The sequence below is a fragment of the Patagioenas fasciata genome, chromosome 5, assembly GCF_037038585.1.
Source record: "Patagioenas fasciata isolate bPatFas1 chromosome 5, bPatFas1.hap1, whole genome shotgun sequence".
Taxonomy (NCBI): domain Eukaryota; kingdom Metazoa; phylum Chordata; class Aves; order Columbiformes; family Columbidae; genus Patagioenas; species Patagioenas fasciata.
In genome coordinates this window covers 397,171-414,523 of record NC_092524.1, presented here as the reverse complement: position 1 = coordinate 414,523, position 17,353 = coordinate 397,171, and the positions used below count along the sequence as shown (strand labels likewise).

General features: G+C 71.9%; 5 protein-coding genes across 8 annotated transcripts; 3 read left to right on the top strand and 2 right to left on the bottom strand.

Moving 5' to 3' along the window:
- The first annotated feature begins 233 nt into the window (after positions 1-233).
- On the top strand, positions 234-4,800 carry RTN4RL2 (reticulon 4 receptor like 2). The gene is made up of 3 exons (XM_065840162.2): positions 234-456; positions 2,791-3,275; positions 3,870-4,800. Exons 1-3 carry the CDS (start codon positions 423-425, stop codon positions 4,596-4,598), a joined length of 1,248 nt encoding a protein of 415 aa, XP_065696234.1. The 5' UTR covers positions 234-422; the 3' UTR covers positions 4,599-4,800.
- Positions 4,801-5,821: 1,021 nt separating this feature from the next.
- On the bottom strand, positions 5,822-6,653 carry TIMM10 (translocase of inner mitochondrial membrane 10). The gene is made up of 2 exons (XM_065840163.2): positions 6,451-6,653; positions 5,822-6,071 (listed from the first exon to the last, which is right to left on the bottom strand). The coding sequence occupies exons 1-2, from the start codon at positions 6,519-6,521 to the stop codon at positions 5,870-5,872; spliced, it is 273 nt and encodes a 90-aa protein (XP_065696235.1). The 5' UTR covers positions 6,522-6,653; the 3' UTR covers positions 5,822-5,869.
- Positions 6,654-7,305: 652 nt separating this feature from the next.
- SMTNL1 (smoothelin like 1) lies at positions 7,306-10,995 on the top strand. Of its 3 annotated transcripts, none has more exons than XM_065839567.2 (8): positions 7,306-7,442; positions 8,178-8,997; positions 9,246-9,393; positions 9,550-9,583; positions 9,807-9,947; positions 10,375-10,477; positions 10,557-10,708; positions 10,779-10,995. In XM_065839567.2, exons 2-8 carry the CDS (start codon positions 8,194-8,196, stop codon positions 10,921-10,923), a joined length of 1,527 nt encoding a protein of 508 aa, XP_065695639.1. In that variant the 5' UTR covers positions 7,306-7,442; positions 8,178-8,193; the 3' UTR covers positions 10,924-10,995. The 3 variants fall into 3 exon arrangements, with proteins under 3 accessions (XP_065695639.1, XP_071664743.1, XP_065695640.1); XM_071808642.1 differs by having other exon boundaries at positions 7,362-7,442; positions 8,181-8,997; XM_065839568.2 differs by lacking the exon at positions 7,306-7,442 and adding an exon at positions 7,452-7,491.
- A 204-nt stretch (positions 10,996-11,199) lies between these two features.
- Positions 11,200-13,421, bottom strand: UBE2L6 (ubiquitin conjugating enzyme E2 L6). The gene is made up of 4 exons (XM_065839439.2): positions 13,340-13,421; positions 12,260-12,349; positions 11,605-11,791; positions 11,200-11,534 (listed from the first exon to the last, which is right to left on the bottom strand). Exons 1-4 carry the CDS (start codon positions 13,358-13,360, stop codon positions 11,380-11,382), a joined length of 453 nt encoding a protein of 150 aa, XP_065695511.1. The 5' UTR covers positions 13,361-13,421; the 3' UTR covers positions 11,200-11,379.
- A 69-nt stretch (positions 13,422-13,490) lies between these two features.
- Positions 13,491-17,317, top strand: SERPING1 (serpin family G member 1). 2 transcript variants are annotated; one of them, XM_071808641.1, is made up of 8 exons: positions 13,491-13,604; positions 13,721-13,790; positions 13,896-14,391; positions 14,522-14,659; positions 14,731-14,934; positions 15,075-15,217; positions 15,822-16,041; positions 16,140-16,432. In XM_071808641.1, the coding sequence occupies exons 2-8, from the start codon at positions 13,722-13,724 to the stop codon at positions 16,331-16,333; spliced, it is 1,464 nt and encodes a 487-aa protein (XP_071664742.1). In that variant the 5' UTR covers positions 13,491-13,604; position 13,721; the 3' UTR covers positions 16,334-16,432. The 2 variants fall into 2 exon arrangements, with proteins under 2 accessions (XP_071664742.1, XP_065695510.1); XM_065839438.2 differs by lacking the exon at positions 16,140-16,432 and adding an exon at positions 16,580-17,317 and having other exon boundaries at positions 13,493-13,604.
- The last annotated feature ends 36 nt before the right edge of the window (positions 17,318-17,353 follow it).

Genomic DNA, 17,353 nt, shown 5'->3' with positions numbered 1-17,353 from the left:
ACAGCCGCCGCCACCGAGCCCCTCGTCCCCAGTGCGGGTCTCCCCCCGGGTCCCGCAGCGCGACCCCAGCGGGCATCTGCAGCGCATCCCCCTAGCCCCGCCGAGTGTCCCCCGTGGACCCCCCCGCGTGGAGCGGGGCGGGCCGGCCCGGGAAGGGTTAAGCGGCGGGGCCGGCGGCGGGGGGCGGAGCGCGGCCGCCCCGGGATAAGGCGCGGCGCGGGGCAGGGCTCAGCCCCACCGGAGCCGCGGGCAGAGCCGTGCCGAGCCGAGCCCACCCCACCCGTGCCCGCAGCCCACCCGTGCCATGCCCCGGGGCGGCTGCTGCTCCCGGCGGCGCGGCGGGGGGGAAGGGGGTGAACAGCCCCCCCGGCACCGGCCATGAGCCCCCGTGCAGCGGGCAGCGCCTGAGCGGCGGCCCCGCCATGCGGCCCCCCACGGCTCGGGACCTGCCCCAAGGTAGGCGTGGGGACGGGCGGGGGCCGGCTGAACCCCGGGGGGCGGGGGGACCAGCCTGGAGCGCACGGTCCCGGCTCAGGGTGCCCCGGGGCTCTCGGGCTGCCCACGGCAGCGCGGGGTGTGGGTGCCCGCGGGTGCGTGGGTCGCCGGTGCCGCCCCACGGCGCACAGCCCGCCGTGCGGGTGCAGCCCCGGGGCACCCCAGGGTGCACCCCTCGCGAACAGAGGGCTGCCCGGTGCAGCTCCGGGGCGCGCAGCCCGGTTTGGGGCGCCCCGGGACCCGCGGGGTGCCTGGTGCCAGCCCAGCCCGACGTGGGGGTGCCCCGCGCCCCGTGGGGTGCTCGTTTCAGCTCAAGGACTTGCCGCCCGGCGTGAGGGTGCCCCGGGACCCACAGGGTGCCCGATACCCCCCTGGGGCGCACAGCCCGGGGTGTGGATGCAACGCCGGCGCACCCAATGGTGGCCACGGGGAGCCCGGTGCCATCCCAGGACCCCACCGCCCGGCGTGGGGGTGCCCCGGGACCGACAGGATGCCCGGTGCCACCCCAGGGCACACAGCGCGCGGTGCGAGTGCCCCACGACCCACGGGGTACCCGGTGCCACTCCAGGACCCCAGCCCGGCGTGGGGGTGCCCCACGCCACAGCCGGTGCACAGTGCGGGCACTGCTGGGCTGCACGAGTGCCCAGGTCACCCCGCGGGTGGGTGCCGCGTCCTCCGTGGGGTACCCACGAGCAGCGCGCCCGTTCCGTACCAGGACTTTGCGGGGGGATAGGAGGGATGGGGAGCGGGGGGGCTGGCACAGGAGGAGGAAAAAAAGAGATGCCCGGGAACCGGTGACTTCAGCTCCCAACTGAGTCAGCCCGCGGCGAGGGGGAGTGACAGATGGGACGCGGGTGGGGGGCGCACGCCGGCACGGGGCGCCGGGGGAGGGGGGCGGCGCTGAGCAGCTGCGCCGGACGCCTTCGTGGGTGGGTGGGGGTGTGTCCCCCCCTTCCGTGGCGAACCAGGGGAGGGGCAGGGGGGGAGGCCCCCCCGGTGCACCGGAGGCCTCCCCCCCTGCCCCTCCCCCGGTACCGGCGGCTGGGAGCATCCACGCATCCCCGGGCGTGGGGCCAGGCCGCCGGGCTGAATTATGGATGAAGCTCTCGGGTTGCAGCCGGGGGGGGGTGGGGTGGGGGGAGCGGATTGGACACGGGTTGGGGGGGATGGGTGAAGCGGCGGCGCTGAAACACCCGGAGCGGCGGCGGCGCGTGCCACCGGGAGAGCGTCAGCCCGCGCCCACGCGTGCCCCGCCCCGCACGTGGCCGCGGCACGCGCGCACGTGGCACCGCCCCGGGTGGGGGGTGGGGGGACGGCACCCCCCCGGGTGTGGAAAGGGGTCCCGGGGGAGCGTTGCCCCGTGGGGTGGCCGAGGGACCCATAGGAGTCCCAGGGGACTGTGACCCCAGGGGGTGAGTGTGGCTCCGGGGCAGCACAGTCCCACGGGCTTTTTGGGGTGCCCAGCCCTGTGGGGTGGGCATGATCCTGTGGGGCAGCATGGCCCTGGGAGGGGTCTTTGAGGAGCGCAGCCCTAGGGGGCTCCCAGAGGGCCTTGGCCATGTGGTGGGTTACGGTCCTGAGGGGTTCCTGAGGAGCCATGGCCCTTTGGGTGGTCATGGCCCTGGGGGGCTCTTGGGGCACTGTGGCCCTATGGGGTGGTCATGGCCCTGGGGTTCTCCTGGGGCACTGTGGCCCTATGGGGTGGTCATGGCCCTGGGGTTCTCCTGGGGCACTGTGGCCCTATGAAGTGGTCATGGCCCTGGGGGCTCTTGGGACACTGTGGCCCTATGGGGTGGTCATGGCCCTGGGGGGCTCTTGGGGCACTGTGGCCCTATGGGGTGGTCATGGCCCTGGGGTTCTCCTGGGGCACTGTGGCCCTATGGGGTGGTCATGGCCCTGGGGTTCTCCTGGGGCACTGTGGCCCTATGGGGTGGTCATGGCCCTGGGGTTCTCCTGGGGCACTGTGGCCCTATGGGGTGGTCATGGCCCTGGGGTTCTCCTGGGGCACTGTGGCCCTATGGGGTGGTCATGGCCCTGGGGTTCTCCTGGGGCACTGTGGCCCTATGGAGTGGTCATGGCCCTGGGGGACTCCTAGGGTGCCATGGCCCTGTGGGGTGGTCATGGCCTTGGGGTTCTCCTGGGGCACGGTGGCCGTGTGGGTGGGCACAGCTCTGGGGGCTCCTTGGGGTGCGGTTCCCGGGGCTCCCCGGGGGCGCGGGGAGGACCGGGGCGCGCAGGGCGGGCCGGGCGGAGCCGCAGATGCCGCCCCGCGCTGACGCCTCGCTGTGCCCGCAGGCGGGCGCCTGGCGGCCCTGCTGCTGGTGGCGCTGGTGTGGGTGCCCGGGGGGACGCCGGCCTGCCCCGCGCTCTGCACCTGCTACGTCTCGCCGCCCACCGTCAGCTGCCAGGCCAACAACTTCTCCTCGGTGCCCGCGGGGCTGCCGCCCGGCGCCCGCCGCCTCTTCCTGCAGAACAACGTCATCGGGGCGCTGCGGGCGGGCACCTTCGGGCCCAGCACCGTCACCCTCTGGCTCTACTCCAACAACATCTCCTCCATCCAGCCGGGCACCTTCCGACACCTGCCCGCCCTGGAGGAGCTCGACCTGGGTGACAACCCCCACCTGCGCGTCCTGGCCCCCGACACCTTCCACGGCCTCCGGCGCCTCCAGGCCCTGCACCTGTACCGGTGCCAGCTGGCCAGCCTGCCCAGCGCCATCTTCCGCGGCCTCCACAGCCTCCAGTACCTCTACCTGCAGGAGAACGGGCTGCTCTACCTGCAGGTCTGCTGGGGGCTGCCCCGGCCCCGTGGGGTGCCGTGGGCCAGGGGCGGAGCGGGATGCAGGGATGTGGGACAGAGCGATGGCCATGGGGCAGGGGTGTGGGTGCCACCAGCGGGGCAGGGGCACAGGACGGGGCTCTTGGTGATAGGCATGGGACAGGGTTTTGGATGATGCCAGTGGAGCAGAGACATGGGTGATTCCCATGGGACAAGGTGGTGGTGGTGACACTCAAGGAGCACAGACACAGGACAGGGTGGTGGTGACACCCAAGGAGCACAGACACAGGGTGGTGGTGACACTCAAGGAGCACAGACACAGGACAGGGTGGTGGTGACACCCAAGGAGCACAGACACAGGGTGGTGGTGACACCCAAGGAGCACAGACACCAGGCAGTGGGTGACACCCAAGGAGCACAGACACGGGATGGGGCGATGCTCACAGAACAGGGTTCCAGGGAAGGGTGGCGAGTGAAGCCCGCAGGACAAGGACATGGGGCAGAGCTCCAGGTGACGGCCACCGTGCAGGGACACGGGCAGAGCCGGGCGCTCCCCAGGGGCTGCGCACCCCACAGCCACCCCTTCTCCCCGCTGCAGGACGATCTCTTTGCCGACCTGGCCAACCTGAGCCACCTCTTCCTGCACGGGAACCGCGTCCGGGCGCTGTCGGAGCGCGTGTTCCGCGGGCTGCCCAGCCTGGACCGCCTGCTGCTGCACGCCAACCGCCTGGCCGCCATCCACCGCCGCGCCTTCCGCGGGCTGGCGCGCCTCACCATCCTCTACCTGTTCAACAACAGCCTGGTGGCCCTGCCCGGGGACCCGCTGGCCGCGCTGCCCGCGCTGCAGTTCCTGCGCCTCAACGCCAACCCCTGGGCCTGCGACTGCCGCGCGCGCCCGCTCTGGGGCTGGTTCCGCCGCACCCGCGTCTCCAGCTCCCCCGTGCCCTGCGCCAGCCCCCCGCACCGCCGCGGCACCGACCTGCGCCACCTGCGCCCCCGCGACTTCGACGCCTGCCCCGAGGAGGACGAGGAGGAGGAGGAGGGTGGCGACGGCGGGGTGGTGGCGGTGATGGGCACCCCCGGGCGAGCGCTGGGGCGCCCCGGCATCCTCCCGGCCGCACCGCCCTCCGCCTTCTACCGCGACGGGCTCCCCCCCCACGACCTGCGGGGACCCCAGCCCCGGCCGCCCCCCCCGTCCCGCGACTCCCGCGGCCCCCCCGGGGATGCCCGCTGCCCCCGGGCACCCTGCGCCCCCACGGCTGCTGCCGCCCCCCCCCGGCCCCACGTCCTCCTGCCCCTCCTGGGGCTGCTCCTGCCCCAGCTCTGAGCCCTCCCGGCCCCCCAGGGCTGTCCCGGCTCCTGGGGTGCCTCTGCCCCCCTCCTCCCCAGGGGGAGCCCCTGGAACTGTGGGGGGCAGCTGGGGTGCGGCAGCAGGATGCAGAGGGGTCCCCCTCTTCCTAAACAGGAAAAACCCCCAACAGGAACTGAAAGGTGGGAAATTATTTATTAAAAATTGTCTTATTTTGGGAGAGCGGGGCCTGGCTGCTGCAGGGGGGGCGGCTGCTGCGGGGGGGAGGCAGCTGCGGGGGGGAGGCAGCTGCGGGGGGGAGGCAGCTGCCTTTCCAGGTCAGCGCCCGCTCCTGCTGAAATATTGATGGCGCCGGCACGGCCGCTGCGCCGGCGGCTGGAGGGCAGCAAGGCGTGCACCGCGCTGCGGGACGGACGGATGGGGATGGACAGACACCCCCGCCGCGCTGCACCATGAGCCTTCACGGGCTGCTGGCCCTGCAGGCGGACAGTGGGTGTCATGGGAGCCGGGGGGCCACAGAGCCACCACTCACGCTGTCACTCACACCCTGCACAGCCTGACCCACTTCCCAGCAGGCGCAGACGCACAGAGCCCACACCACCGGCTGCAGACAGACAGACAGATGCTGCCAACCCACGGCCTGGGTCCCTTTGGGTGGGTGTCACCCAAGGGTGTCCCTCTGTAAGTGTCCTTCACATGAGGTTGGTGTCCCTGTGCTGGTGCAGTTCTCTGGGTGTGCCCAGCACTCTCTCGCTGTCCCTGCTCAGCTGTCCCCGCGGTCCCTCCCCAGGTGTCTCGGGGTGTCCCCGCATGGTCCTTGTCCATGCATGGGTGTCTGTCCCCAGGAGTTCCTCCCCAGCTGTCCCACCGTGGGTGTCCCTGTCTGTCCCCAGCCAGGGCTGGGTGTCTCAGGATGTCCCTGTCCCTCTCTGTTTGCTCCAGGGCTATGTCCCTGTGCGGGGTCTCCCCCGGCCAGCAGACAGGGAGGGGCAGAGCCCCGTCCCCACCTCGCAGGGGATTACAAGGGGCTCAGCCCAGCCCTGCCTAATCCGGGGATTACAAGGGCTGGGCCTGGCCGGAGGACAGGGGGGCCACCCAGGGGTGCCCCCTCAAGGACACCGCATGCGGCAGCTGAGGACACCCGGGGGGGCTCCCCGGCAGCATCCGCCAGCACCGCTGGGTTCGATGTGCCCAACGCGTCACCACAGGGTGGCACTGGGGGTGGAGGGAAGCAAAGCAGCTGGCCCAAGGGCTCCAGTTTATTGGGGTGCGGGAGGGGGGCCGGGCGCTCAGGCGGTGCCCGTGCCCTGCTGCATGCGCTTGAGCAGCTCCTCGTCCTGCAGCGACAGCTCCGTCAGCTTCTTGCCCATCCTCTCGTGCACCTCCAGGTACTTGGCCACGCAGCGGTCCAGGCACACGCTCTCCCCCTTCGACAGCTCCGCATCCTTGTAGTGGGGGGGGACGCACTTTCGGTGGCACGCCTGCGTCATCCTGCACGGCACCGGCACCGTCAGCCCCTCGCCGGCCCTGGCGCACGACCCGGCACCCCAACACCTCCTGGATCCCGGTGTCACCACCATCCCAGAACCCCCCCGATGTCCCCCACCCTCAGGCACCCCCAGTGGGCCCCATTTTCCAGGCACCTCCTGGAAATCCCCAGCATCCCCCAACACCCCTCCAGCACCCCCGGGTCCTCCCGCGCCCCTGACACCCCCAGTGCCCCCCCCAGCCACGGCCACCCCCGGCGTCACCCCAGTGCCCCCAGCCCCTCAGGTCCGAGCACCTCCCCAATGCCCCCAGCACCCCCGTGGCCCCGCTCCCCCCGTGGCCCCCCGAGCCGCCGCTCCCGCTGCTCCCCGGCCGGCCGCACCGGTTGTACATGTCGGCCATCATGTCAACCTCCAGCTCGGCGGCCAGCTGCTGGGCCCGCAGCGGGTCCATGGCTGCCGGGCCCCGCTCGGTTCGGCTCGGCCCCGCTCGGTTCGGCTCGGCCCCGCTCGGTTCGGCTCGGCCCGGGACCCCGCGGCGGCTCAAGGCAGGAACCACGTGGGCGCCGCGCTTCCGCCCACTCGCAGAACCGCCCCACCCCGCCGTCGGCTTCGGCCAATAGAAGCCAGGAGAGTGAGCGAGCAGGAGGGCGTTCCCAACGCTGATAGGGCTTCGCGGGAAGGGGCGTGGCAACGCCGGCAGCCAAAGAGAAGAGAGGCGGCGGCGAAGGGGGAAGGCGCGCGCTTTGCCAGTCCTTTGCCAGGTAGAGGGCGGGGCCAGTGCCACAGGGGGCGTGGCCAATACCGGCCACCGTCCCGGGCCGCTTCGGGGGCACCGCGGGCTCCGTGTACCCCCGGGCGCCGCCCGGCCTGTCACCGTGTGACCCACGTGCTTCCATGCCCCCTGATGTCCCTTCATGTCCCCGTGTGTCTGTGTCCCCCATGTGACTGCCACCCCCTGGATCACCCTGATGTCCCCCGTGTATCTGTGACCCCCCTATGTCCTCCATGTTCCCAGCGTGCCTGTGTCGCCCATGTCCCTTGATGTCCCCCACTTGTCTGTGCCCCCCAAGTGTCCCTGTCCGGGGTACCCGCGTCCCCGTGTGGCTCCCGTGGCCCCGTGGGCTGCTTTGGGGTGTCCCCACTGTCCGGGTGGGAGTGCCGGCGTGTCGCCCTCCCCAGCTGTGTCCGTGTGTCTGTCCCGGACCGTCCCCGTGTCCGCCCTGCCTGCCCGCCCCGGCTCCTCCCCGTGCCCCACGCGTGCCCCCGGCCCTGCGGGTGGGCGGTGAGTGAAGGCGGCACCTGCCCCCCGGTAAAAATAGCCCCGGGACGGGCGGGGCCGGTGAGCTCAGCGAACGGCGGGAGCGGCCCGAGGGTACGGGGCGAGGGGAACCGGGGGGTCGGAGACAGGACGGGGAATGAGGGTGCGGGAGGGGGTTTGGGAGGCCGGGAGGGGACAAGGCGGGCGGGAGGCGGTATGGCGGGCGGTATGCGGGTGGGAGGGTCGGGAGGGGAGTGGGGGTCCGGGATAGGACACGTGGGGTCGGGAGGGGGGTAGGGGGGTTAGGGTGGGGTTTAGGGGGTCGAGAGGAGGAATTGGGGGGGTAGGAATAGGGAATAAGGGGTCGGAATGGGACACGGGAGTCGGGAGGGGGGCATGGGGGGCCGGGGTGGGACACGGGGGTTTGAGAGGCAGAATGGAGGGTGGGATGGGGAGTGGGGGGGCTGAGGTTGGGCATGAGGCGCCGGGGGGAGGAATGAGGGTGCAGAGATGAGACACGGGGGGTTGGGATGGCGCATGGGAGTACCGGGAATGGGGGGCAAGAGGGAAATGAGGGGACTGGTATGGGGCATGGGGGCGCCGGAGGAGGTGTGGGGCGGGCAGGCTGAGGTATTGGGCTGTCAGGATGTTGCATGGGGGAGCCAGGATGGGGAATGGGGGCTGAGCAAGGGCAACGAGGCTGCCCAGGGTGGGGGAATGGGGGTACCAGTGCTGGGGGGGCAAGGGGACAGAGGCGGGGTGGGGGTAGCCGGGCTGGGGGGCTATGGGGGGCACAGGCGTGCGGAGGGGGCACGAGGGGGGCCCAGTGGCAGCCCTGACACACTGCAGCAGTGACTGCAGCAGCATGGAGCCCCAGGGAGAGGCTGACACCCCCACCTCGGAGACCCCCACCGCGGAGACCCCCACCCCTGACACCCCCAGCTCGGAGACTCTTGACACCCCCACTCCGGACACCGGCACCTCGGAGACCCCTACCCTGGGCACCCCGACCCCCGGCACCCCTGCCTCGGACACCCCTCCTCACCCCGCTGCGGGGACGAGGGCCGAAGGGCCGGGGGAGCGCAGCCGGGAAGCGGCAGCTCCACATGGCGGGAGGGACCCCCGGGCAGCGGGGGGTGATGGGCAGGGGACAGGGGCAGCAGGGGACACAGGAGGTGACAGTGGAGTAGCAGGGGACACAAGGGGTGACACTGAGGGAGCGGGGGACGTGGAGGGTGACGCTGGGGCAGCAGGGGACACAGGGAGTGACACTGGGGCAGCAGGAGACGCAGGGGCTGACAATGGGACAACAGGGGACTTGAGGGGTGACAGTGGAGTAGCAGGGGACACAAGGGTTGACACTGAGGGAGCAGGGGACGTGGGGGGTGACACTGGGGCAGCAGGAGACAAAGGAGGTGACAGTGGCGGCGCCGGGGAGGCGGAGGATGACACCGGCGAAGGGGCTGCAGGGAATGCCGGGCACGATGCCGGGGCAGAAGCACCGAAGGGGGCCGGGGGTGACACCGGCGGCACAGGGGCCGCCGGGCGCGATGTCGGGGGTGATGCCGGGGTAGAGGCAGCCGGGGGCCCCGGGGGGGCGGCGGCGGGGGGCGCGCAGGAGGCGGCTGGGCCGGGGCCGGCAGCAGCGGGAACAACCCGGGGCCGCCAGGTGAGAGGGGGCACGGGGGGAACAGGGGGGTCGGGGGGGGGAAAGGTGTGATAGGGTTGGGGACAGAGGTGGCAGCGCCAGGGGCCGGGTGACAGTGTCAGGGATAGGGTGACAGTACAAGGGACAGGGGTGGCATTGCCCATGCGGGCAGTGCCAGGGAGCAGGTGGCAGTGCCAGGGACAGGGGTGACATTGTCAGGGGCGGTGGCAGTGCCCATGCCGGCCGTGCCACCCCGGCTGTGCCCGCAGGAGCCCGCCTGGCTGCAGGATGAGGAGGATGAGCTGTGGCCCGAGTTCGCCCCCTGCTCACCCCCCGGGGAGGTCACCAGCCCCACGTCTCTGTCTCCCATACCCCCCGTGTCCCCCACATCCCCGGCGTCCCCCACATCCCCCACAGGTAAGGGCTGCGCTGGGCAGGGTGGGCAAGTGGAGCCCTGGGATGGTGCCCCAGGGATGCCCCCCATTTGGGGCTCCATGGGTGCCCGGAGAGAACGTGGGTGCCCCCACCCCGGGGTGTCCCTCCCACCCCACTGACCCCTCCTCTCCCTTGCAGCCGGCACCACCGAGGGCCCGGGGGGCGGCGAGAGGTGAGTGTGGGCAGGGCGGGCACAGCCCTCCGGGTGTCCCACCGGCACCGGGGCTGCGCCTTAGCTCTGCCCCACTGCGGGTACTCACGGCCCCCTGCCCCAGGCTGGCACCCCCCAGCTTGTGTCCCCCCAGGGGTACCCCCGTACCCCACAGCCCCATGCCCCACGGGTGGCCATAGCACTGCCCTCACCCCTACCCACGGGGCCACCCGTGTCCCCGCAGGGGTGCACCGGCGCGGGGGGCGCGGGGCCGTGCGCCCCCCGGGACGGCGGGGCCGAGGCCGAGGCCGGAGGGGGCCGGGGGGCGGCCGCGGGTGAACACCCGGGCACAGGGGCGCAGCGCCATCCTGGAGAAGTTCGGAGGGTGAGAGGGGCCGGGCCTGTGGGGCGCGGGCCGGCAATGGGGGTATCGGGGGACTGAGAGGCCGTGGGACAGTAGGATATCGGGCGGCAGTGGGGGGGCATTGGGGTGCCGTGGGGGACATGGGGCAGGGGGGGTTTGGGGGGGCTCCGAGCAGCGGGGTCGCTGTGGGGCTGTGGGGACCCCGCGGCGGCCGCCACGGGAAAATGGGCTAACGGGGAACACCTGGGCAAGGATGAGCCAATGGGAAGGTAGCTGGGGGCACAGATGGACCAATGGGGATGCTCACGGCTCAGGGACTGGCCAATGGGAGGTCGCCTTGGGGAGGGTGGGGCCGAGGGGGAGCGACACGGCGGGCAGTGAGGGCCGGGGGTGCCCGGTGCGGGGTGCCCCGTGCGGGCTGCCCCACAGCGCCTGGCACCGCCTGCAGCGCAGCCACGGGCCCGGCCCCGCACCTGAAGCGGGCGGGGGGCACGGCCACGGTGAAGGCGATGCTGCTGGAGTGGTGCCGCGCCCGGACCCGCGGGTACCAGGTGAGAGCCGGGCTGGGGGCCGCGCGGCGGCCGCGGGGCCGTGGGGCGGCCTGACCCTGTCCCTCGCCCCCCACGGCAGCACGTGGACGTGCAGAACTTCTCGGGGAGCTGGGGCAGCGGGCTGGCCTTCTGCGCCCTGCTGCACAGCTTCTTCCCCGACGCCTTCGAGTACGGCAGCCTGGAGCCCGGCGCCCGCCGCCACAACTTCGCCCTGGCCTTCGCCACCGCCGAGTGAGAGCAGCCCCGGCCCCCGGCCCCGGCCCCGGGCGGGGGGCCCCGGGTGACAGCGCTGTCCCCACAGGGAGCGGGCGGGCTGTGCCCCGCTGCTGGAGGTGGAGGACATGGTGCGGCTCCCGGTGCCTGACGCCAAGTGCGTGTACACGTACCTGCAGGAGCTGTACCGCTGCCTGGTGGCCAAGGGGCTGGTGAAGACAAAGAAGCGCTGAGTGGGGTCCCCCATGGCCCCCACCTGTGCCACCCCCCCTTTCATTCCCCAGCAGTAAATGCTCGTGGTGCCAGGCTGTTGTGGCCGCATCTGTCATGGGAGACACGCGGGCAGGGGGATGTTGGCACCAAACGAGTGTTGGGGGTAGCACAAGCTGGCCATGGGGTGGGCACAGCCCTGCTGTCACCGCAGAGGGGACAGGCAGGGCAGCTCCCCAGGGCTGACACAGTGGGCTGCCTCTCCCCAGTGCCCCCACCATTCCAACGAGGCATCACGGTGCCAGAGCAAGAGTAGATTTATTAATTTATGTACAGAGTGGGGTGGCCCCTGTAGGCTGCCAGGACCCCTCATTGTGCCAGGCTGGGCCCTCATGCCCCAGCACCAAGGTGATGCCAGCGCCAGCCTGGCTGGCACAGAGAGGGAGGGTGAAGCTGGGGCGCCCCCAGGTTCGGGGGACTCAGGGTTCTGGCCGCCGCTCCGCGTGGCGCCGGGTGTGTTCCTCTGCCCGACGCTGGAAAACCTTGGGCTGCTCCTGGAGCTCACGGGCCAGATCCGGCCGCAGCACCCGCTCGGGGTCCGGGCTGTCCAGCAGCAGCAGCAGGTCCTGCAGCACTGCGGGCATGGAGGGGTCAGGGTGGGCAGCCCCTCCCGCTGTGCCCCTTCCCTATCCCAGAGGTGCCACCTTGGACGGCACGGGTGGTGGGCACCCAGTGCTGGTCGGAGGTGAGGGGCTGGCAGACGTGGCCGTCGGTGCTCACGCTGGGATGGTAGATGCGGGTGCAGAGGGTGGCGTGGGGGGGAACCAGCGGGTGGTGGGGGGAGAAGGTCAGGTTGAAGCGGAAGGCGCCTGCGTTGTACGGGGGGTTGTTCTGCCATGGGAAAGGGAACATCTCAGTCCCCCCTGCTGCAGTGTCCATGGGGGGACCCTGCCCCAGCCGCGACATCCGGTGCCCCCCGTGGAGACACCCCCCGCAGCATGAGCCTCCCAGGAGGGGAATCCCCACCCAGTGCTCCCAGCCGAGAACTCCAGGTTCCCCACACAGTGTCCCCAGGGGGACCCTCCCCAATGTTGCTCTGATAGTGACACCCACTCAATGCCCTCAGGAAACCCCCCTAGTCACCCCCTGCTCCCAGGGGACGCCCTGTGCCCGAAGGGGCCCATCTCCCCTCCAGGTCCCCTGTGCCCCATAGTGCTCCCAAGCCCCCAAAGGACGGGTCTGCCCCAGGTCCCCCGTGTTCCCCCATGGGAACCCCGCACCTCAGCCCCTCACCCAAGGGGGAGCCCCACCCCACATCCCCAGCCCGGGGACCCCCCAGGTGTCCCAGTCCCCACGCACGGGCAGCAGGAGCCCGGTCCAGCGCAGCACGTCCCCGTCCAGCCGCCGCAGGTCGCGGGCCCCGCCCCAGCGCCGCGCCTCCTCCAGCTCCTGCAGGGGGCGCCACAGTGGGCGGGGGGCACATGAGACACGCCCTCGTAGGCGGGGTTACACCTGAGACGCGCCCCCAATGGGCGGGGCTTCTCCAGAGACACGCATCAGTGGGCAGGGCCATCTCCAAGCCACGCCCCGTCACGGAGCCGTCCGCGCCGGGAAACGAAACCGGATCGCGGCGATCGGCGGGGGCGGCGGCACCCTGCACCCCAGCACCGGCACCGCCTGCAGCGGTACTCCCCACACCGATAGACCCGCACCGGCACCCCCTTCACCGGCACACCCTGCACCCCAGCACCGGCACCCCCTGCACCGGCACACCCTGCACCCCAGCACCGGCACCCCCTGCACCGGCACACCCTGCACCCCAGCACCGGCACCCCCTGCACCGGCACACCCTGCACCCCAGCACCGGCACCCCCTGCACCGGCACACCCTGCACCCCAGCACCGGCACCCCCTGCACCGGCACACCCTGCACCCCAGCACCGGCACCCCCTGCACCGGCACACCCTGCACCCCTGCACCCCAGCACCGGCACAGCCCGCACCCCAGCACCCCCGCACCGGCACCCCCTGCACCGACACACGCCGCACCCCAGCACCGGCACAGCCCGCACCCCAGCACCCCCGCACCGGCACCGCCTGCAGCGGCACTCCCCACACCGATAGCCCCGCACCGGTATCCCACATAGCCCAGCATACCAGCACCGGTACTACCCGCACTGGCAGACCCAGCACCCCTGCACCAGTACCCCACGCACCTCGGTACCGGCTCCCCCGCCCCGCCGGTGCCGAGACCCCGCACCCTGTGACCGGCACCCCTCGGACACCTGCCACCCCGGTGCGGGCACCGCTCGGTGCTGACACCAGGATCCCCGGGTACCGCCACGGCCCCGCACCCCCGGTCCGGGCCCCCAGTGCCGATACGGGGGTACGGCCGCTGCCGGCCCCGGTAACCCCCGGTGTTCCCCGGTGCCACTGCCCACCTTGATGATCCTCGCGGCCATGGCTACCGGTGCCCGGTGCCGCTGGGCTGGACTCCTCCGCGCCACGCCCCGATGGGCGGGGCAAGATGCTGGAGCCCCGCCCTGAGCACGGGGTGGGCGGTGGGGGCAGGCGGAGCCCCCCGGCTGATTTACGGGAAGCGCTGGCAGCCGCCGCCGCTGTCCTTAATCATTGACCAGGCAGGGCCGGGTCCCGCCAGCTCCCCTGCCCGGCCGGACACACGGGGACCGACCCGCCGGCACCCAGGTGGGCCCGGGCTGCTGCCCCGCACCCACCCCGCGGTGTCAGACCGGGGGTGCAGGGTGCCGGGAGTGGGGCGGGTGGTGGGCGTCAGTCAAGCCCTTGACCTGCCTACCCACCAGGATGCCCGCCGTGACGTGCTGGCTGCCCCTGGTGTGGCTGGTGGCCACAGCCATGGCCACCGTCACCATGGTAAGTGTGTCCCAGAGACCTGGGGTCCCTACACCCCATGTCCACTCTCCCCTGGGTCCCCCGCCTGGGTACCTCTGTCCCTGCTCACCCCGGTCCCGTGCCCAGGTGCCCACTCCAGAGGCCTCTCCCCGCGAGGCGAAGCTGCTCAGACAGCACCCGACGCTGCCGGTGCCTCCCCATCCTGCCCCAGAGCCGACAGGGGTTGCAGGGGCGCCCGTCCCGCCTGTGCCCACCGCCCCTGCCCGCCCCGAGGACCTGCCTGCCTTGGATGCCCCCCTGAACACCACGGACCTCCCCGGCCCCACGGCGCCTGAGGGAGCAGCCGAGGAGCTGGGCACCGGGGCCAACGGGACCACGGCAGCACCCGCACCCCCCACCACCCAGGGCCCCCCAGGCACCAGCGCCCCGCCGTGCCCCGAGGACGAGGAGCCGGCTGAGGCCTGCGGGACGCCCACCGGGGAGCAGCGGGCGGCCGTGGCCGAGGCGCTGGGCACCTTTGCCCTCCGCTTCTACCAGCACATGGCAGAGGCTGCTCAGCCCGACACCAACCTGCTCTTCTCCCCCATCAACGTGGCCATGGGGCTCTCGCACCTGCTGCTGGGTGAGGGGCTGCCCGTGGCACCAGCACCGCCGTGGGCTCTGCCGTGGCCTCTGCCCTCATCCCCGACCCCTCGGCCATTTCAGCCGCGGTGGCTGCCCCACGGCGCTCCCTGAGCCCCCTGTGCCCGCAGGCGCCCGTGGTGAGACCCGTGAGCGCCTGGCTGCCGTGCTGGCGTACCCGCCGGGGCTGCCCTGCGTGCACGGCGCCCTGCGGCAGCTCGCCAGCGCGCCCGGCTTCTTCTCTGCCGCGCAGATCTTCCACCACCCAGGTGAGAGGGGGGCCGGGTACGGCAGGGCTGGCAGAGCCCGTGGTGCTGATGCCGGCTGTGCCTCCGGGCAGAGCTGCACCTCCAGCCCCGCTTCCTCAACGCCTCCTGGCACCTGTACGGCGCCCGCCCGAGAGCCCTGAGCGGCAACGAGAGCCTGGACCTGCTGCACGTCAACGAGTGGGTGCGAGAGGCCAGCCGGGGGCTGCTGCTGGGACTCCTGCCCGTGCTGCCGCCCCAGCCGCAGCTGCTGCTGCTCAGCGCCGTCCACCTGCGTGGTACAGCCCCGCCGCAGGACCTGCCCCGGGCCGCTCGGGGGACACGGATCAGGGATCTGCCCTGGGATCACGAGGCCGAGCCCACGGCCCCTCGTCCCCCGTGTCCCCCTGTCCCCGCAGCCGGTGCCGTGTCCCCGCAGCCGCCTGGCGCACGCCGCTAGAGGCCAAGCAGACGGTGCTGCTGCCCTTTCTGCGCCCCGGGCGCCCACCCCGCCTGGTGCCCACCATGACCAGCAAGAAGTACCCGGTGGGCTCCTTCACTGACCCCCACCTGCAGGTCCAGGTACCCACTGGGACCCGCTGCTGGTGCAGGGGACAGGCTCTGACGTCACTGCAGTGGCACTGGGGGGGTGCTGGGCTATGACGTCATTCCTCTGGCACTGGGGAGGTGTTGGGCTGTGATGTCACTCCCATGGAACTCGGGAAGGATGCCAGGCTGTGACCTCCCTGGGGGGATGCCTGGTTGTGACATCACTCTCCTGGCACTGGGGGGGCTGCCAGGCTGTGGGGTCACCGCGGTGGCACTGAGGGGGATCCCAGGCTGTGGGGTCACCGCGGTGGCACTGGGGGGGATCCCAGGCTGTGGGGTCACCTCGGTGGCACTGGGGGGATGCCAGGCTGTGGGGTCACCGTGGTGGCACTGGGTGGATCCCAGGCTGTGGGGTCACCGCGGTGGCACTGGGGGGCTGCCAGGCTGTGGGGTCACCGCGGTGGCACTGAGGGGATGCCAGGCTGTGGGGTCACCGCGGTGGCACTGGGGGGCTGCCAGGCTGTGGGGTCACCGCGGTGGCACTGGGGGGCTGCCAGGCTGTGGGGTCACCGCGGTGGCACTGAGGGGATGCCAGGCTGTGGGGTCACCACAGTGGCACTGAGGGTCTGCCCCACAGGTGGGTCGGCTGGAGCTGAGCGGGGGCCTGAGCCTGGTGGTGCTGGTGCCGCGGGGGCCCCTGGGGGCGCTGAGGACCCTGGAGCAGTCGCTGGACCCCCCCACCTTCCTGGGGCTGCTGCGGCGGGCGGCCCAGACCCCCCTCCAGGCCACTGCCCTGGCCCTGCCCCGCCTGCGCCTCGACCTGGCCCTGGACGTGGTGGCCCTGGTCCATGACATGGGTAAGGCCACCGACCCCCTGTGTCACTCCTTGGGCTGGGTGGGCTGGGGTGATGTCACATCCCGCGCAGGTGACGTGCGGTGATGTCACTCCCTGCAGGATGTCACTGGCCCCTCCCCAGTCCCTGTGCAGGTCCCTTCCCCCAGTGGCCCCAATGTCCCTGGTGTTTCCCGATGTCCCCAGGGTCCCCCAGTGCCCCCATGTTCCTGGCCTCCCCCATGTCCCCAGTGCCCCTGACATACCCCACTGCCCCCAGTGCCCATAATGTCCCCTTTGTCCCCAGTGTCTCCTAGGGTCCCCATATTACCCTGCTGTCTCTGGTGTTTCCAGTGGCCCCAATATCCCCCATCTCCCTGGTGTCCCCCAGTGCCCCCCATTGTCCACTTGCTCTTGTTGTCCTCAGTGTCCCTGGTGTGCCCCTACTGTCCCCCATGTCCCCAGTGTCCCCAAAGCCCCTCCCGCCCCCTGTGCACCCGTATCCTGGTTGTCCCTGTGTCCATCCCCACGTCCCTGGTGTCCCTGTGTCCCGGGTGCCGCAGACTTCGGGCTGTTTCTGGACGCGGAGCTGTGCGGGCTGGCGCGGGGCCCGGCGGTGGTGGTGGATGCCGCGCGGCACCGCGCAGTGCTGGCGCTGGACGAGGCCGGCGTGGAGGCGGCGGGTGCCATGGCCACCTCGGTGGCCCGCACGGTGCTGCTGCTGGAGGCCCTGCGTCCCTTCCTCTTTGTCCTCTGGCACGACGCTGGTGACATCCCCCTCTTCATGGGCCGCCTGAGCGACCCTCAGCCCTGAGCCTGCACCCCAAACCCTGCCTGCCCTCCCCACTCTTCCCCTCTCCCTCTGTCCCTCCCTGTCCCTCTCTGTCTCTCCCTGCCTTGTCCCTTCTTCTCTTCCCTCCTTCCCTCCTCCCATCTCTCCTGCCCTCACCCATCCCTTGTTTCCCTCCCTCCATTCCTTGTCCCCCTCCTCTCTGCCTCCCTCCCTCGCTTTCTCCTTTCCCTCCATCCCACTCTCCTTCTACCTCCCCAGACCCCATCCTTCCCTCTCCTCACCCTCCCTCATCCATCCCTCCCTCTTCCTCTCCTCCCTCGCTCTTTCTTTCCTTCCCTCCCATCCCTCCCTGTCCCTCCTTCCCCACCTCCCCCATCTCCCACCCCCCCTTCACCACCCACCTCCGTTCCCTCCCCATCTCCCGCCCGTCACTTCCCCCACCCCACAGGTCCCCGCGTCCCCACTGCCCCCGTGCCTCAGTTTCCCTCAATAAACGCCCTGACCACTGCGCGGCTCTGGCGCGTGGGGAGGGAGGGGACAGCCC

Bases quoted from the DNA above. Each gene is read 5' to 3' on its own strand.
- SMTNL1 (XM_065839567.2), top strand. From the start codon at position 8,194: ATGGAGCCCCAGGGAGAGGCTGACACCCCCACCTCGGAGACCCCCACC. The intron at 9,394-9,549 runs GTAAGGGCTGCG...TCTCCCTTGCAG, and splicing joins GTCCCCCACATCCCCCACAG to CCGGCACCACCGAGGGCCCG. The intron at 10,709-10,778 runs GTGAGAGCAGCC...CTGTCCCCACAG, and splicing joins CTGGCCTTCGCCACCGCCGA to GGAGCGGGCGGGCTGTGCCC.
- TIMM10 (XM_065840163.2), bottom strand. From the start codon at position 6,521: ATGGACCCGCTGCGGGCCCAGCAGCTGGCCGCCGAGCTGGAGGTTGAC. The intron at 6,072-6,450 runs GTGCGGCCGGCC...GGTGCCGTGCAG, and splicing joins ATGGCCGACATGTACAACCG to GATGACGCAGGCGTGCCACC.
- RTN4RL2 (XM_065840162.2), top strand. From the start codon at position 423: ATGCGGCCCCCCACGGCTCGGGACCTGCCCCAAG. The intron at 457-2,790 runs GTAGGCGTGGGG...CTGTGCCCGCAG, and splicing joins GGCTCGGGACCTGCCCCAAG to GCGGGCGCCTGGCGGCCCTG. The intron at 3,276-3,869 runs GTCTGCTGGGGG...TCCCCGCTGCAG, and splicing joins ACGGGCTGCTCTACCTGCAG to GACGATCTCTTTGCCGACCT.
- UBE2L6 (XM_065839439.2), bottom strand. From the start codon at position 13,360: ATGGCCGCGAGGATCATCAAG. The intron at 11,792-12,259 runs GTGCGTGGGGAC...TTCCCATGGCAG, and splicing joins GGACCGGGCTCCTGCTGCCC to AACAACCCCCCGTACAACGC. The intron at 11,535-11,604 runs GTGGCACCTCTG...CCATGCCCGCAG, and splicing joins CACCACCCGTGCCGTCCAAG to TGCTGCAGGACCTGCTGCTG.
- SERPING1 (XM_065839438.2), top strand. From the start codon at position 13,722: ATGCCCGCCGTGACGTGCTGGCTGCCCCTGGTGTGGCTGGTGGCCACA. The intron at 14,935-15,074 runs GTACAGCCCCGC...GTGTCCCCGCAG, and splicing joins CAGCGCCGTCCACCTGCGTG to CCGCCTGGCGCACGCCGCTA. The intron at 15,218-15,821 runs GTACCCACTGGG...TCTGCCCCACAG, and splicing joins ACCCCCACCTGCAGGTCCAG to GTGGGTCGGCTGGAGCTGAG.